Here is a 16,642-nt window from a genome sequence, read left to right as displayed (position 1 = left end):
ATAGCCATGCCTTAACAGCACTTTGAGTGAAGAAAACAGTAGATATCACGTTTACATTAAAGACAGCAGGAGCAAGTGCTGACTGAAAAGTTGGCAACCCTAAGGGTTGGAAAATACCTGGAGATGTAGGGGTGGAGGGCGGGGTTTGGAGCGGAATGAACCTCAGAATGGTATGTTATAATAATATCATAGTCTACCCATCCAAAGCAGCCATTTTCTCCAGGTGAACTAATCTTGACCATCTAAATATCAGTTGTAATTCCGGGAGCTCTCCAGGTGCCACCTGGCGGTTGGCAATCCTAGGGACAAAGGATGATCACCAGAAACCTGCAGAGTCGAGGAAACCCCTTGAGAAATCTCCAAGGCAAATCTTTAAATTGCAGGAAGGAGTCCCCCAGGCCCATTCATTCCCCAAGAAACACTGACTGAGAAAACGATTATTGACTGGAGTGAATGAGCTCCGCCAGTGAAGAGGTTAACGGAGAACAGGCGGACTCTTCCCCCTGGTCTATGATGTCATGAACTGGCGTCACCACCTGAGTGAAAGAGAAAACCAGGAGGATGGATCAAACGTGAGGCCGCAGCTAGCAAGCTGCTTTGCGAAATAAAGGGGAGACAAGCGTCGCGCGCAGTCTTCACTTCCGGTTCTGGGTTGCATGCTGTAAAAATGCGGTGCTGGATTATTACCATAAATGCAGAATGGAGGAAGCCTCACTGCATAGTAAGGATTACACCGCTTGCTTGTGAACGTTGGGCCTCCTGTCCAGTAGCAGCAGGTGGCTTGTGATTCATCAAGGGGAATTCCATCGAATCCAGATCCCCTTAATCACTGCAACATTGTGTTTTCGTGCAATACATACAGGTAACTAATGGGAGCAAACCACGCGTCCTACTACGGCTAGGCAATCGGTGCTGGTCGTGATTTTTTAAAATAAACTATAGCAAAAAGAGAAAGAAGAAGAACCATCAAGTTGTGATTGTATTTTAAATGTTGGAAGCCTCTCTGAGCCTGCAAGGGGGAGCGCGGCATATACATATGATAAAATAAATAAATCAGAGTTGATCCCTAGTTGCAATGTTCACTCTAAACCTGCTTCAAGCCCCACTGTCCGCCGTGAGGTTTACTTGCAGGTCAGCGGGCGCAGCATTGCAGCCGAGCAACGCCAGCTGTGAATATTTACTCCGAACAAGCAACCCTGCTCTGTGGGTCGTGCCCGATCTTTCACACGTTGCCAAATACCCGGCGAAGTGCAGAAATCCATTGATTTGCAATTGAGGACTGGTCCGGGAAAGAGCGTTTCTGAAGCACCCGCTTGCCTGGGAGTAAAGCCAGTGCGCAGATGCAAGGGCTTGGGGAGCCGCAACTACGGTGGACCGTGCCATTCAACAGTGTAGGAGATTCAACCCTCTTTTGTTCGCACCGGGATCGGAACTGGCTTTTTGCTGCTGGAGCAGAACCGGAGTCCTGGGAGACCGGGGGCGGCCGCCTGGCGGCGGTGTGCGCATCTCCTTCCCTCCGGTTGCAGCGGCCGGAGCCGACAGCGTTAATGCTATTTGCTGAACCACCCCGGAGCCTTTTCACTCGGAACTGGGGAGGAGCTGTCCGATCCTCGGTTTTGTTGGGTTTTTCAATTGCTACCCTTAAAGGGCCCTGGGATCCGGGATCCGCGGACAACGTGCGTAACCATTCCCGCCACTGCTGTTTTGCAGGGAGACGAAAAGGGACGAGAGAGGAAACAGCTGTTTTGAAGATTCCAAGCCGCAACGGTCCCGATCTTTGCAAGGGCTTTTGCACAATGGAAATACTTGTGGGTAAGTACAGGGTCCACTGACAGCCCAGCCTTAGCAGAAGTCTTTTTACTCTGCCTAACTTTCTAGGTTAGGTTGTGTCGGGCTAATCTCACCAGACTGATGTCGGGATAGAAATGGGTGAGGATCTGTTATTCCTGCCTTTTTTAAAAAGTCCCTTTGCATAAAATATGTACAATCTTTCAACTGCTTCTACAACAAACAAGTAAACAAAATGCAGCTATCACTCCACTGGTACAGAGACTGAGACTGGGAAAGTTCATAACTTCTTTGATTTAACAGGTTTTTAGATTTTACATCTCTGTTGTGGTGTAGTTGTTAGTATGTTGGATCAGGAGAGTTGGATTCAAATCCTCACCCAGTTCTCCCTCTTTTTCATGACCTTGGGCCATTTCTCAGCCCTGAACTACCACTCAAGATTATTGTGAAGATAACATGTGGAGAAACTTTGTAGATGGTTCTCTGGAGGCTGAGTGAGATAAAAATGCATTTGCAAAATGAAATTTACATGTTTGTGTATTGTTGTAGGGCTGATCCTCGAGGTAGCCTTTTTGTATTAAACTTTTGAGACAATATATTGTCCAAGGCTTTCACGGCCAGAATCACTGGGGTGTGGTGTGGTTTCCGGGCTGTATGGCTGTGTTCCAGTAGCGTTTTCTCCTGACATTTTGCCTGCATCTGTGACTGGCATCTTCAGGGGATCAGATGGTAGTAAAGCAATACTTTTTAAGACAATACTTGAAGAAGTATGCTGGATTACATTCAAGGTCCATCTGGACTGGCACTTAGAGGTACACTGCATCTGAACATGGGGGGATTCGTGTCATTAATAGCCTTTGACAGGCCTTCCATCCGTTCCCTTTTAAAGCCATCTAAGCAACTGGCCCCCAGTGCTTCCTATGACCTAAGATGATGAAATGTGTTGTCAAGAAAGATCCTTTCAATCTTTCATTTGGACTGATGTACCTTTGGAGGAGTTTGAGTTCTGTCATCATAGGGGGAGGAGAAAAATTCAAATCTCTGGAGGCTGCTCATAATGCTTTGAAAGTTGTTCTCTTTAGCAGCCTCCCTCTCGTTTTCTCAATGGAAAACTTAAGTGGCCTCTCCCATTTGCAACAGCCTTCAGTCACAGTTTAATCTTTGGGACTAGAATGAACTGAATAGATATTACTTAGGCAGGTGGGAAAAGAACATGGAAAAGAACAGGAACCCACCAAGCAGCCTTCTACTGAGTCGACCCATTGGTCTATCGAAGTCAGTACTGTACACTCTGACTGGCAGTGGCTTTCCAAGTCTTTCACATCACCTGATCCATTTATAAACTAGAGATGCTGGGACTTTTTGCATGCAAAGCAGATATTCTACTTTTGATGGGAATGATACAAGGAGGACTCCAGGAAGTGACCAGTGAATCAATGTACCTGATCCTTAAAGGGTGAGATCTAATTGCACCTATTTACTTGTTGGGACGGTTAGAATGGTAGTGCATAAAATATCCAGAGGAAAATCTCCCTCATACATCTAAGGTAGAATTAAAGGGTTTCTTATTAAATGCACTTGCATTAACGTAAACATACCGATCGTTATCAAAAACAGAGTGGCCTAGAATGTAGTGCTGAGTTCTGGGTTCAAATGCTGGCTTATGAGTGAATTTCATAGAGAAACCTTTGACAAATAGCTATAAACACTAGATAATGTAACAGCTGAGAGTGTGTGCAGCCACGCCCCAGTTTAGCTCTTGCCACAGGCAGTGCAGCACTAAACAGATCTACATCCTTCTAAGACTATTGACTTTGATGGATTTAGGAGGATGCAGCTTTTTTTAAAGGAGTGCATTGTGGGTAGTCTTAGGACAGCCTTCAGTCATCCTTCTACTCTGGAAAGTGGGACTGATATTACTAGCCTTCCTTTTTGGGTATAAAGATTGCTAAGACTCTGTACTGGCACTTTAAAGACTAACAAGATTTATTCCAACATAAACATCTCTGAACTCTTGCCCATCAAAGTTCATGCTGGAATAAAACCAATGACCCTCTAAAATTATATCTGTGATTAGGAAACAATGTCCTTGTTCTTTTAGTGCTTTAATAAATATGATAAAGACCGATGCCACCGTATGCAGAGCTTTCAGCCTTTCCATAAAGCTTTTATTCACACCATGACTTTCAAGTGGCTAGTCATGGAAACTGTAGTTTTTGGTTCCCTTACAATGGTTTATACGTGCTGAATATGTTGCTGTATTGCGCTTCTAAATACCTCTAGCTAGCTTTGCCACCTTACCGTGAACAGGAAGGGGGGAAAATCCCAGCCATGACTTATTTGCATTTGTTAATTCATTTAAATGTATTCATGGTTTAAAAATGGCTTATTGTTTAAGACCCAGGATTGCCATTTTGTCCAGAGAGAGAGAAAGCAGTGTCCATTTGCATACATCAGCTCATTTATGTGTGTGCCTGTTTAAAATGGATGAGGTAAGGAGGCTGAGATGCGGGAGAGGGAAAGAGTCTGGCTGGCAGGTTTCAAATAGTTCTGGTTCCAGTTCTGTGTGGGACAGTCCAGGACAAAGGGAAATGGATGAAATGGCAGTTCCAGACAGCTTTGTGGTGTGAGAAGCAGTCCTGTGGATGAGTTTCCAATTTGCTGTGATTGTGTATGAAGACCATGGTGTTTGTAAATGAGGGGAGGGTAGATGCACTTGCAAGGGGAGGAATTAATTTCGGGTGGGGTTTCACATTCACACAGGCAATACCAGTTGAATGCAGGGCTCCCTGAAGAGACAACCAGGAAGGCAATGGAATCGAGCACTTCCTGGCTAGTGTATCTCTCAACCTTCCCTTCAGCTCTCTCCCTGTGCCACTGTGGGAAGCAGTTTGTTCTCGACTTTGCAACTGCAAACCATCTAGCCCTTGCATCATAATGCAAGATACAATTGCATGGAGGTGTTCCTGGATTTCATCCAGATGGAGCAGGCTCACAATGAAATGTTGCATTACACTGAAAAAAAAATGTCCCTGACATGCTAGTTTTCTAGATGAAAATAATATATTTCTAAGATAAGATATGCCCCCCCTGCTGTATGAAGTGGTATAGCCCAGACCCAGGAAAGAAGGAGGACAGGTTTCTCAGTCCAGATGCAGAGTGGCTAACCCAGAATTGTTACTCAAAGATGCTGATTTCACCTACCCAAACAGAGACTCTGATTGTGTTACTGTGCCCTTTGCTGGCACACTCACAGGTCGAGAAGAGCCCTTCTCCACTTTACCCCAAATGAGGACTGTACTAATTCAAACAGCTGCTGGGGTTGTGCTTCTGAATGTATGGCAAGCAAAGAAGCGAGAAGGGGGCACAGTTCCAATTGTGGCATGTGCACCTGTCCAAGTGCCGTCTGTCTGACCTTGGCTTTCTCATCTGAATGGTGCCTCTTTTGGAGGCCCACCGCATCACATGGAGCATTGATGGCCGGTGTGCTCAGCACAGAGGGCCGCCATGGAAACATACTGGGAAGCCCAAGGGCTGGCACTCATTTGCATGTTTGATCTGCACATTGCTCATGCTGTTTGCATAAAATTTGCATGAATGAGCTGGACACCAGGGCCCGGCTGTGGAGAGGGCTGCTGCAGGAGGCAACTGTTTAAGCGTTTTTCCCAGAGCTGAGGCTTTTTCCAAAGACGTGTAAGAAGAATTGATCTAATTTGAGTCAAAATCTGTTTTCTCCTCATCCACACTGGGAAAAGACACAAAGGCATCTGCTAGTCTTCCCAGCTGGTCCTTCTGCCCGCAGATCAGCCTTGGCTACTAGAAGGTGACAGAGCAGCAAAAACCATCCGCTGATGTTGAAGGAGCAAGAGGTGGTGGTGGAAAATACCAGGTCGCAGATGACTTATGGCAGGGCCCATCGGGTGTTCAAGCTGAAGTCCAGTGAACTCTGTTGGGAAAGGGTGAGGTTTGAGGGAATAGGAAAGCTGTGTCCTTGTTCGCAGATACAACTGAGGCCATTGCTGAGCAAAAGTCATGCATATGTGACAGAGGCACATCTAGGGAAAATGTAGCCTGGTGCAAAATCTGAGTTTTCCGCCTCCCCAGCAATGGTCCATGCCACACAGTGGAAATAAAAATTTTTGACCCGGGGGGGCGGAGGAGGAGGGGTGTCCTTCCTAGCTCACGCATTTTCTGCCCCCATGTGACTAAATGGCCACCATCTGGGGACATTTGATCCCATATGTCCTGCTGGGCACCCCTGATGTGTGAATTCTCCTGACATTCCAAGGTCTGGGACTGGTTCCTTGGCTGGGGTGGAGTCCCTGACATTCCACTGGGAGGAAGAGAAGAACAAGGACTCAACCGGGGACGGTCCCAAAAACCATCTCCCCACTGCAGCTGCTCTTCCATGCAAACAATGAGTTTGACTGTTGTGGGTCTTCTGGGCTGTGTGACCATGGTCTGAGGGGCAAAACATTAGAAGCTAAAACTACCAGACCACAGCCACTCAGCTTGGAAACCCCACAACAGCCAGTCGATTCTGGCCGTGAAAGCCCTCGACAATACAAGGGGCTGCTAGTTTCCAAGGGGAAAACACAGACTAGAACAGAGGCCTATTTGCATTTGCTTGATGCAAATGAGCGTTATTTTTCTCTCTCCCTGAAGCAGAGGGATGATTTGCATAAGGTACATGCAAATTTATTCAAAGTCCCTTTCAGTTTTGAAACTTGGGATTGGCAATCCTGCCTGGTGCTAAACACGACTCCCCCCTCTGCCTTTCTTCTCTCCTTTCTTCCTTCTCCTTGGCAGGTGATAGATCTGCAGTCAGTGTGGTCTTCTTGGCACCTGCTACGAAATCACTGCCTGCCAAAGGGCGAGTGCAAAGAGGAAAGCAGCAGCAGCGCTGACCCCACGGCCTCCACCACCCTTTCCGTGGCTGGCAAAACCACCAAGCCTTCATCGGTCCGTTCAGAAGATCCTTGGCTTGAGGCATGGCTGGAGCCCCTGGGTCTGCCCTTTGGGTAGGAGGATCTTGTGCTCAATGGGCATTTTTGCAGAAGCATCATTAACTCCTCTGTGACAGCTGCTGTGTTCTCATACATAATTTCTACAGTGCCAATAGCATGCAGGGCTTGTCAGGTTATGCAAATAAAAAAGAGATGGGGCTCTGCCCCAAGAAGCTTGCAATGTGTATTCCAGCAGATTGGGTTTAATGTAATCTGGGGTTTAAGCCTGAGATCTACTTGCTTTGTCCAGACTCAGTTCTGGGTTATGTGAGAACGGCCGCTGTCTTTTGACACAAGCCCCTTGGAGAGGAATGGCAGCTTCCATGTCAGTCTGTTCCTGCGGTTTCAGTGAGGCCTGCATAGGGGAACAGTCTGGCAGATTGTGTCCCATGGATCACCTCTGCATATCTCCTGTTGCCCTTGACTGTGCCCCAGATCTTTCCCTTGAATCAATTGCTTGCCCTTGCTTAGCGGGAGGGGTGGCTTTAAGGCCTGGGATGTTTTTGCATTGTCAACTGACAGTGGCATACCACTAATGGGGTATCCCATGTCCCCATTAGTGGTACGCCACTGTCGGCTGACAATTCAAGAACATTCCAGGCCTTAAGGGAGGGCGAGGGGGTGGGGCTGTCTAAACTGCCCCCCCAAGCCCCGGCCTCCCTGCTGGCTTCCGTAAGTGGGGCATGGGGGGGGCGGGAGCTGGTCATTCCCCCAGATGCATTTAGGCCCGGTATGCCACTGTCAGCCAATAACCCCCACAGAGTGAGGTTTGTGCATTTGTCTTCTCCAAGGATAGTCTTCCATTGCCTTCTCTCTCTTCTTTCTTTTACTTGGCACAAATACCATGGGATGTATCAACTGCCCCCTAGCTCACGCATTATGCTTACAGTCTGACCCCACAGGGGTTTGCTGACAATTAAGCCCCTGTGGAATTTCGCAGGAATTTCGCTCCAAAACCAGTGCGCACAGGCTGGCATCTCCAAGGGTTGACCGGCGTTGCTTTCCTTGTTCTTTCAGGCTCCTGTGACTTTCGAAGAAGTCGCCATCTACTTTTCCCCAAAGGAGTGGGGGGAGCTGGCCAACTGGCAGAAGCAGCTTTACAAGGATGTCATGCAGGACAACTACGAGACTCTGCTTTCATTAGGTAGCTCTCCAGTTCAATGTCTTGCTTCTCGGAGTCCCTCAATGAATGGGGGAGGCTCCATCCAGAATGCAGAGTGCAGTCAAACCCTGTCAGGAATTGTGTGGGAAGACCAAAAAGATTCAAGGAGACTAACTGAAGTTCCCAGTGGGGGCCCGTCTCTGGCCAAGCCGCCCAAGAAACTGCTTGGAGCAGCACAGAGAGAGAGGGTGTGGCTGCCCAGCAGGGCCTACGCGAGAGATTCTGCAATCCAGGTCTGAGCCAAGCCCCTGTAGTGTTGCCACAGAGACTTAGACTCGGCTGGTGGCAGCATAAGAAGGTATCCCTGGCTTGGGGTGACAGAGTACCTTGGCCCAGCCATGTTTGGGCCGGTGGCATTGCACATACTTCCTTGACCCTGCTTTAAAGAGCACTCCAAAATGCACAGTTGAGTCAGGTGAAAAAGCAAACTGAGTTTTCTTAGCTGGAAGCAAAGGAGAGTTCCAGACACATTCAGGTCTCCCAACAGCAAGAAGCAACAGGTTGGATGAAGTGGGGGAAGACACAGGGAAGGAACTGCTCAGGACTCTGCTGGGAAGCCAGGAGTCCCTGGAGAAGACGGTAATTCTAAGAAAGGCTGAAGGTAGTAGGAAAAGAGGAAGTTCCGACATGAGATGCAGTGACGGTATCAAGGGAGCCACGCCCCTCAGTTTGCAAGACCTGAGCAAGGCAGTTAATGAAGTTTTGGAGCACTTTGATTCATTGGGTCACCGTGTGACACTTAACACATGGCGCTTGACCATTGCAGAGTTGTGTGTGTGTTAAGAAATTACTGCCGGGTTGTTCACTGTTTCCCCCACCAGGTCTTGCTGCCTCCAAGCCTGACATCATCCAGCGAATTGAGCAGGGTGGAGAGCCGTGTGTTGGGAGACTCCAGGACCTGAAGGCACACGAGAGTCCAAGCCAGGACTTGTCATGTAAGTTGCACAGCAAGGAGCCTTCCTAAGCAGACAAATTGAACCAGCAGGGTAATCCAAGCCCCCGGCCAGAATTTTGCAGGGAGTGTTGTTGATGGGGCAGAGGACTACACTAGGAGGTAGAAATCAGTGCAAAGTGGCAAGATTTGGAAACAAGTAATCAACGCTCCATTTAAACAGCCAGGGCAAAAGAACTCTTCACGTGGCACTTTGCACTCACACAGTATTGTGGCCACATGAAATTGCCACCTATGCCATGCAGCTACCCTGTGAAACTCCATCTTCCCCAAACATTTACTTCCTATGGGTAGTAAACAAGAAGCAACATTAGATGCAGAGGTCAGGCTTTTAATCTTCTGGGTCAAAGTGGGATGAGTAGGGCGGTGATTGGGGATTGTATTATCTACAGCCATCTGAATCTATTTATTGGGCATGGGAGTTTATTGTTTTGATATTTGTATTGTTATTCTAATGATTTTATTGATTGTTTATTTTTATGTTGTAACCTGCCCTGAGCCTTACGGGGATATAAATTTAATAAAATAAAGAAATAAAGTGGGGAGGGCCAGCTTAGTTCAGGCACTCAACGCCAATCTGAACCAAGAAGGAAATCCTAGTCTGCTCTGTGCGATTGTACTGGGGGAATATTCCACATTCTGTATTCCCAGCATTTGACTGGGGGTAGAGAAAACTTGCAATTACTCCAAATTTATGCAACAGCTTTTCAGGGAAGGTTCTATAATGTCCCTCTGTTACCTTGAATGCAAGGCTGGCCTCTCTTTGAGAGCATTTAGTAGTTGGTGATGCTTTTAGCCTGCTACCTCTGGCTAATTTTTATGTTGCAATTATTTGCATTAAAATCATTGTCACTATTATTACACTGTGCAATTTACTTTATAATTATTTTTGCTTGTTTATCCAACTTTTGATAAATCTAGCATGAATCTTGATAACGTGAAAGTTAAAAACAACAAGATCAAAGGGCATGGGAAAACTGTAAGCAGAAAAAAAAACATTAAAATTTGGTATTAAAATTCCACGCAGCAGAAGGGCATTGCTAGCTTGGAGGGATAGAACTTAGAGGCCTAAAGGGAGGGTGCCAACCAGGGAAAGGCCCTGTTGTCAAATAGGGGCCTCTCCATGCTTGGGATAGAAGCCAAGCACATCACTAAGTGATGGACATCTAAGTGGATGCTCTGTTGTGATCTGCCTGGTTCTGTATTGCTGAGACATAACATTTGCATTCCGTTTTCTGTGTTGCAGCAGGTACCCAGGTACTGGTAAAGGAGGACTCTTGTCTCCAGGAAAATCTCAAGCGGGTGCTGTGGCATCAAGTGCATCCAGAGGCATCTGTGGGGAGTGTGAATAATGAACTTCCCACCTGGCTCAGTCATTCTGCTATCACTGGGGTGGCTGCCCTGCCCCCCTGGCACACTGAACTCACCTGGCCAAATGGCCCTGTGGCAGGCAAGCAGCCAACACCCTTGGAGTTTGATGCAGGGCATTCTGGTGTGGCTGTGGATGCCTTCTGGCCTGTGCCCATGGCTGTTCCTCAGGCCAGTACCCATGAGGAGATGCTGCTGATCTGCACCCAGTGCCAGAAATGCTTTCCTGCCCGTTCCGCTCAGAGTGTCCCCGCAGTGGTACCCACAGGTGAAGCAACGCAAGTTTGTCCCGAGTGCGAGAGCAGCAATAGGAAAAGCTCTCCTGCCTCTGCAGACCAACAGAGCCACGTAGGAAAGCAGCCCTGCACGTGCATGCACTGCTCAGTGCTTAACATCCGTCAGAGAGTCCCCAAAGAGGAACGGCCTTACAAGTGTGGGAAGTGCGACAAGAGCTTCCGGTATGTGCACGAGTACACGTGGCACCAGAAAGCACATGCTGGAGAGAAGATCTACAAGTGCAACGAGTGCGAAAAGGTCTTCAGGCACAAGCAGGAGCTCATGTGGCACCAGCGGACCCACACCGCAGAGTGGCCCCACAAATGTGGCACGTGTGAGAAGAACTTCCGTTTCAAGCAGGAGCTGACGTGGCACCTGAAAACCCACTCCGTGGAACGGCCGTACAAATGCGCCGAATGCGAGAAGAGCTTCCGGTTCAAGCAGGAGTTCATGTGGCACCAGAGAGCCCACGTTGGAGACCGGCCTTACAAGTGTACCGAGTGCGAGAAAAGCTTCCGTTTCAAGCAGGAATTCACCTGGCACCAGAGGAGCCACGCCGGAGAGAAAATCTACAAGTGTCCAGGCTGCGATAAGAGCTTTCGGTACAAGCAAGAATTTATCTGGCACCAGAGAATCCACACAGGGGAACAGCCCTACCCTTGCGCTTCATGTGACTCCACCTTCACTTGCAGGCAGGAGTATATGCGCCACCAGCGGCTGCATGATGGGGAAAAGCCCTACCAGTGCCCACACTGCGATAAAACCTTCCGCCGGGGCTCGACCCTGATCAGGCATCGGCGGATCCACCTGGGCGAGGGGCCTTTCAAATGTTCTCACTGTGATAAAACCTTTGGCCAGAGTGCCAACCTGATCAAACACCAGCGAATCCACACATTGAAGAGTGAGCCTGGAGAGAATACAGCAGGATGGGCCCCCTGCTTGCAAAGCTCCGGCGTGCCCGTCACACCAGAGGAGGTGAGTGTGGTCAGCCTGAAAACCGTTTCCGTGGGGGCACTTCTCTTACTAAACCTGCAGGGGCCCAAGCCAGAGAAAGACCCAGCCAGGGAACCCAATATTTGGGAGCCTCAAATGTGAGATCTCGTAGATGTCGCTTCATTCGGGGCTCCCTCCCTCTGGCCAATGAGTTGCAGGAGTGAGAAGCTGAAGAAAGCACTTTGGATTTCAATTCCACGTGGATCGTGGAGGCAGTCCACCCCTGGACACTATTGGTGGGAGACCAACTACAGAGCAACTACTAAAGCCCTGAGATTTTGCTCCAGGAGTATCTGGCTCGCAGTTGTTAAGGCAGAGTCCTGTGGCAGTCAGAAGTATTGCCTGATCCAGCAAGGCAGTCCCTATTTTGGGGCATGTGCCATATATTTTTTTTTACATCTGGAGAAGGGGTAGAATCCCTTTGTTTTCTTCCCTGTTTAGCTGGGGTAGAGGTTCTTTGTGAAGCTCAAAGCTAGACAGAAGATCATGTTCATAAACCCCTCCACCTTGCATTTTATTCATCCCCACCTCTAATCAGATTAACTGTGTTTTCCCCTTCCTTATATGCAAGACCCCAGGAGGGTCTTCTGTGAGAGTGGCATTACCAGTTAGTTCCCAGAAGTACCGTTTTGTTATTCTATAGTACAGGTTCCCTACACATTAGTCCTGCCCCCCCTTTTCATATTTCACCCTCCAACCTTGCATGCACTTGCCTTCTGATCCAGATGTGGGTTCCAACTCCAAGCACTGCAAGGAAGGTGAAATTGAACCTGTAGAGGGCGCTCTTGACTAGCCCAATGGACCGCTTGAGTATTTTGCACATGACAGTTTCCAAAGCACAGTGTGCATGAGCAGCCACTCATCTCTGCATCACAGCTGCAGCCAAGAGAACTGTGCCTAGAGATGTCTTCAGTCTCAGTTCGGTCTTTGCTGTTGTGTTGTGTCATGACGTTTTGCCAGATCAGAGACTTGTGCATCAACCTGAACTCTCGTGTTTTGACTAAGTGCCATTGGAGAGAATCGAAAGGGGCTGGAATACCCTTCCTTCATCCAGGTTCCCCTCTAAGTGCTGGCACAGAGGAATCTTTCCTGGGGAGTATTGCCAAGGCTGCTCGGGGATAACTCGGTTCTAGAAGCACAGATCCAAACGCCATCACCACCTCTCATAGTACAGTTCACCAGGATTATTCTTCTACACAAGTCCCACTAAAATGAATGGAAATGGGGCCAGGAGCTTCATTTCAGTGATGCAGACAGTGGAGAATGTCCCTGGGCTTTATTAGGGAACCTCCCACACTCCTTCCTTAAATAACTCCCCCCAAAATTAATCACTGGGGGGGGGGTACTGCCTTCCTTTGAGCTTGATGACAGGAGGCTTTTCCAAGTGGTGGGAGTTTCTCTCCCTTGGTACAGGCAGCTCGATCCTCTTTGTGCGCAGCATCCCAAAATTTGCTAACGAGCCCAAATTCTGCCCTACTGCACACCAATGAGGGACTAGTAGCCTGGACTGAACTCTGGCACTGTTAATGTACTCACAATCAACGATGGCTATCACAGATTTCCGTGAAATCCACCAATGCATCGAGACTGCTATTTTCTTACGTAAATGAGTATTTTAATGTTTAATTGTGTTTGGATAACTTGTCATGAAATATGCAATTTTTTAATTGTGAAAGAAAAAATGAACTGCGTAAAGTGGGATGGGGGAACCAATGTAGCATTAATTGTGGCTTTTATAGGCCTGTCCATGCTTTCTCTCCCCCTTGGCCATGTGACAAGCAGAAATGCAGCAAGAGCAACTTCTACATCCCTGCATCCTTGGGCTGAGAAAAACATCACTTGCTGAATTTCTGTCCATCATGCAGCTGGTATAAACCCAGGAGCCCTGCAAGGGAAAAAAAAAAGGTTGCCAACCCTATTTTATGTGAAGTTCAAGGTATATCTTCGTAAGCACATGCCCCTTTTTTCTCTGGGCAATCCTTTGTTTAGATTCTAATCTGCTGGACCACTGGAAAACAATATTTCCATATCTCATTTGCCTGCAGAAGGATGCTAAGAAAATAGGCACTGTTACTACCCTGTTTCCCCAAATATAAGACATCCCTGGAAAATAAGACGTAGTAGAGGTTTTGCTGAAGTGCGAAATATAAGGCATCCCCCAAAAGTAAGACGTAGCAAAGTTTTTGTTTGGAAGCATGCCTGACGAACAGAATACAGAAATATAAGACATCCCCGGAAAATAAGACATAGCGCATCTTTGGGAGCAAAAATTAATATAAGACACTGTCTTATATTTGGGGAAACACGGTATGTCCATTTTACAGGTCATAAGAAAGTGCTTTTCTTTCCCAAGGGTGTCTACTAAGCCCTTTTGCAGAGAGGACTGATCACATAGATCGGTTTTAAATAGGACTTATTCCTGAGCCTTTTTTGTGAGCTGAGCCTTATGACTCAGATCTGACTTCTAGTCATTTTAATGCCCTAGAATGGCAGATACAACCCTGCCCTAGAATGGCAGATACAACCCTGAGACTGTCACTCTGCTTGCCAAGGGCCTTTTTTTTCCTCCTGGATGCTTAACTTCATTCCTGATGCCTCACTACAAATCAGGGGTCCCCAAACTACGGCCCGGGGGCCAAATGTGGCCCTCTGAAGGCATTTATCCAGCCCACCAGGCATGGCGGCGATGGCTCCATTCATGTGCAGTGGGGGCTTGAGGGAGAGGAGGAACCGGCCTCAATGGCTGTTGATTGCAGTTACATGATGGCACCCCCAAATCTCCACGAATTTTCTGACCCAGAATTGGAAACCTTACCTGTGGCAACGCCTGCTCCGCCCTTCCCTCTCAGCTAGCAACATGTGTTGCTCTCAGGCTTTCTGTTCCGCCTCACTCCCATTGGCATCAGCCAGGCTGGCGAATCGCTCGCTGGCTGCTAGGGAGGAAAGAACCCAGGAAGACTCACTCCTGGGATCCTGGGTTAGATGGAATGCTTCATTGGGAAAGTTCTGCTTTTTTTTTTACAGGGGAAGGTATTCCACAGCCTCCCCAACAATATTTGGAGCCCACTCTGTACTTGACATACTTTGGTCACTGTTCTAAAAATAGACCATGACAGAAAGGCTGAAAGGTGAAATCAAACATTTTACAATCATTTGTGCATAGGAATTTGTTCATAGTTTTTTTTAGTCCGGCCCTCCAACAGTCTGAGGGACAGTGAACTGGCCCCCTGTTTAAAAAGTTTGGGGACCCCTGCTACAAATAAACAGCTTTCAGTAGCCATGGATCATAGAGGCTCAGAAAACTACCTAGAAGGCTTTGTTTGTTTTCAGGGTATGACATTTTATGTCTCATTTTTTTAAAGACATGAGGATTACAGAGCAAGGGAAATAGTGATTGGAGCTGTGGGGAGCAGCTGATAAATGTAAGAGTGTCCATTCAGTCCTCCAGAGCCCCCACCCCCACCCCAGACTGTTTCATATCACAAAATGGGGAAGGGGAAGCTGAAACTTCTTCTCCCCTCCAGTATAGTCCTGAGCCAAATTAGGACTATACTCTGTGTCAGAAAAAGATAAAAGCACAGTCAAGTTGAGGTGCAGCGGTCAAGAAAATTACATGTTCCCTCATTAGACTAAATTTCCAAACAAATATTAGAATTATCATTCAATTTTTATATGCTGCCTTTTATCAAAACCATTATTTTGTTCATTATTGAGCATAGTATTTTGACACAAGAGCATTTATAGTTCACTGAATGGCTATCGCCAATACTTGCCTTTTGCAAAGTGTCATATATTTTTCTGGGTACGTAAGCACTAGGAACCAGGGAGAGCATTCCACAACAAAGAAGGACTGGCGGAGTTCTGTGGTGGAGGAATATACAATTCTACTAGCATCTTTTTCTGAGACAGACTATGCGCACAGTTGGGAAATGAGATTCTTTCCTCTTGACTAGGAATTGCCTGAGTCAGAGACTGCATAAATCACAGCACATAACTTGGCTTGCTGCTGTTTGCGTCTCCTAGTAAAGTTCTCAAGCTGGAAAATCCCAGTCTGGGGATTTCCAGATATTAAATATTGTACTATTATCTTGGCAACCACAGGATAAGTCAGGAGAAGGAACTGAGTGGAGATTTTCTCTCTCTCTTTTTCTCTCTCATGGTTTGGCTCCTGGACCATAGGATATGAACTAACTGCACTGAACTGCTAAGGAGAATTTCCCCCCTATTAATTATTTTATTTTATATAATTTATTTGGTCATACATACATTCTTTAAATTCAGCTCATGTCTCTTAAATTCAAATAAACCCTGAATAAATGTCACTACTGGAATTGTAATAGCTGGATCAAAACTACGCAGGAGAAATTAAAGCTTGTTAGCTGCAGGCATGTCTATATCAGGAATTAACCAATTTATCAGCTGTGTTTTTTAATTGCCTATATCTTCTTCAATAAAATAAGACATTCTGCATAGTTTCAGTAGAACCAGTTCCACAGCCACGTAGATGCTCAGAGTAGGGCTTTTTAGAATAAAACCTACTCAAAATGGCTTTTTAGGATAAAACCTACTCCAAACGGGTAGGGCATTGCATCTGGCTTTTTAAAAAGGCTTTTCTGTAAACTGGGGTGATTAAAAATCAATACATGGACAGCAAGATTTTGAATATGTAAACCTGAAAAAAGCACGCACAGCTGATAGAGAGCGCTGTGCTATTTACGTCCCACTGGAACCATTTTTTTTTCACTCCAGAGCCAGCTGTAGAAAAATACATAGTTGACAAAAAGGCGTTTTCCAATCCCAGCTTCTGAAGTTCAACAACTACAGACTCAAACCAGAGATGAACATATGAATCCTTTGGTAACAAACTTAGAAGGCTGCTCCAGAAAGAGCAAAGAGAAATGTCAACCAATAACTGAAGATTAAAGCCTACGTGTTTGTCTCCAGGGAACAAATCCACAACTCAGTTCTACTGGCAATTTCTGCCACACAATAAGGAACACCCAATAACATTCTTAGAAACAGAATAGCATTAAGATGCTCACCTACCAGTGTGGCCCATGAAGGAGCACCAAAAATAAGCTAAGGCCGTTCCCGCAC

General features: G+C 46.9%; 1 protein-coding gene across 2 annotated transcripts; it reads left to right on the top strand.

Moving 5' to 3' along the window:
• The first annotated feature begins 683 nt into the window (after window positions 1–683).
• Window positions 684–13,734, top strand: LOC125443064 (zinc finger protein 252-like). Of its 2 annotated transcripts, none has more exons than XM_048514939.1 (6): window positions 684–862; window positions 1,711–1,812; window positions 6,598–6,809; window positions 7,812–7,938; window positions 8,778–8,891; window positions 10,155–13,734. In XM_048514939.1, the coding sequence occupies exons 3-6, from the start codon at window positions 6,780–6,782 to the stop codon at window positions 11,645–11,647; spliced, it is 1,764 nt and encodes a 587-aa protein (XP_048370896.1). In that variant the 5' UTR covers window positions 684–862; window positions 1,711–1,812; window positions 6,598–6,779; the 3' UTR covers window positions 11,648–13,734. The 2 variants fall into 2 exon arrangements, with proteins under 2 accessions (XP_048370896.1, XP_048370895.1); XM_048514938.1 differs by having other exon boundaries at window positions 684–1,391.
• The last annotated feature ends 2,908 nt before the right edge of the window (window positions 13,735–16,642 follow it).

This window comes from Sphaerodactylus townsendi, linkage group LG13 (assembly GCF_021028975.2).
Source record: "Sphaerodactylus townsendi isolate TG3544 linkage group LG13, MPM_Stown_v2.3, whole genome shotgun sequence".
NCBI lineage: Eukaryota > Metazoa > Chordata > Lepidosauria > Squamata > Sphaerodactylidae > Sphaerodactylus > Sphaerodactylus townsendi.
The sequence above is the reverse complement of the archived record's forward strand: the minus strand, read 5'-3'. Positions and strand labels throughout refer to the sequence as shown.

Excerpts from the sequence above, each read along its gene's own strand:
- LOC125443064 (XM_048514939.1), top strand. The coding sequence starts at position 6,780 with ATGGCTGGAGCCCCTGGGTCTGCCCTTTGG. Across the intron at positions 6,810-7,811 it reads CCCCTGGGTCTGCCCTTTGG|GCTCCTGTGACTTTCGAAGA; the intron begins GTAGGAGGATCT and ends TTGTTCTTTCAG. Across the intron at positions 7,939-8,777 it reads CGAGACTCTGCTTTCATTAG|GTCTTGCTGCCTCCAAGCCT; the intron begins GTAGCTCTCCAG and ends TTCCCCCACCAG.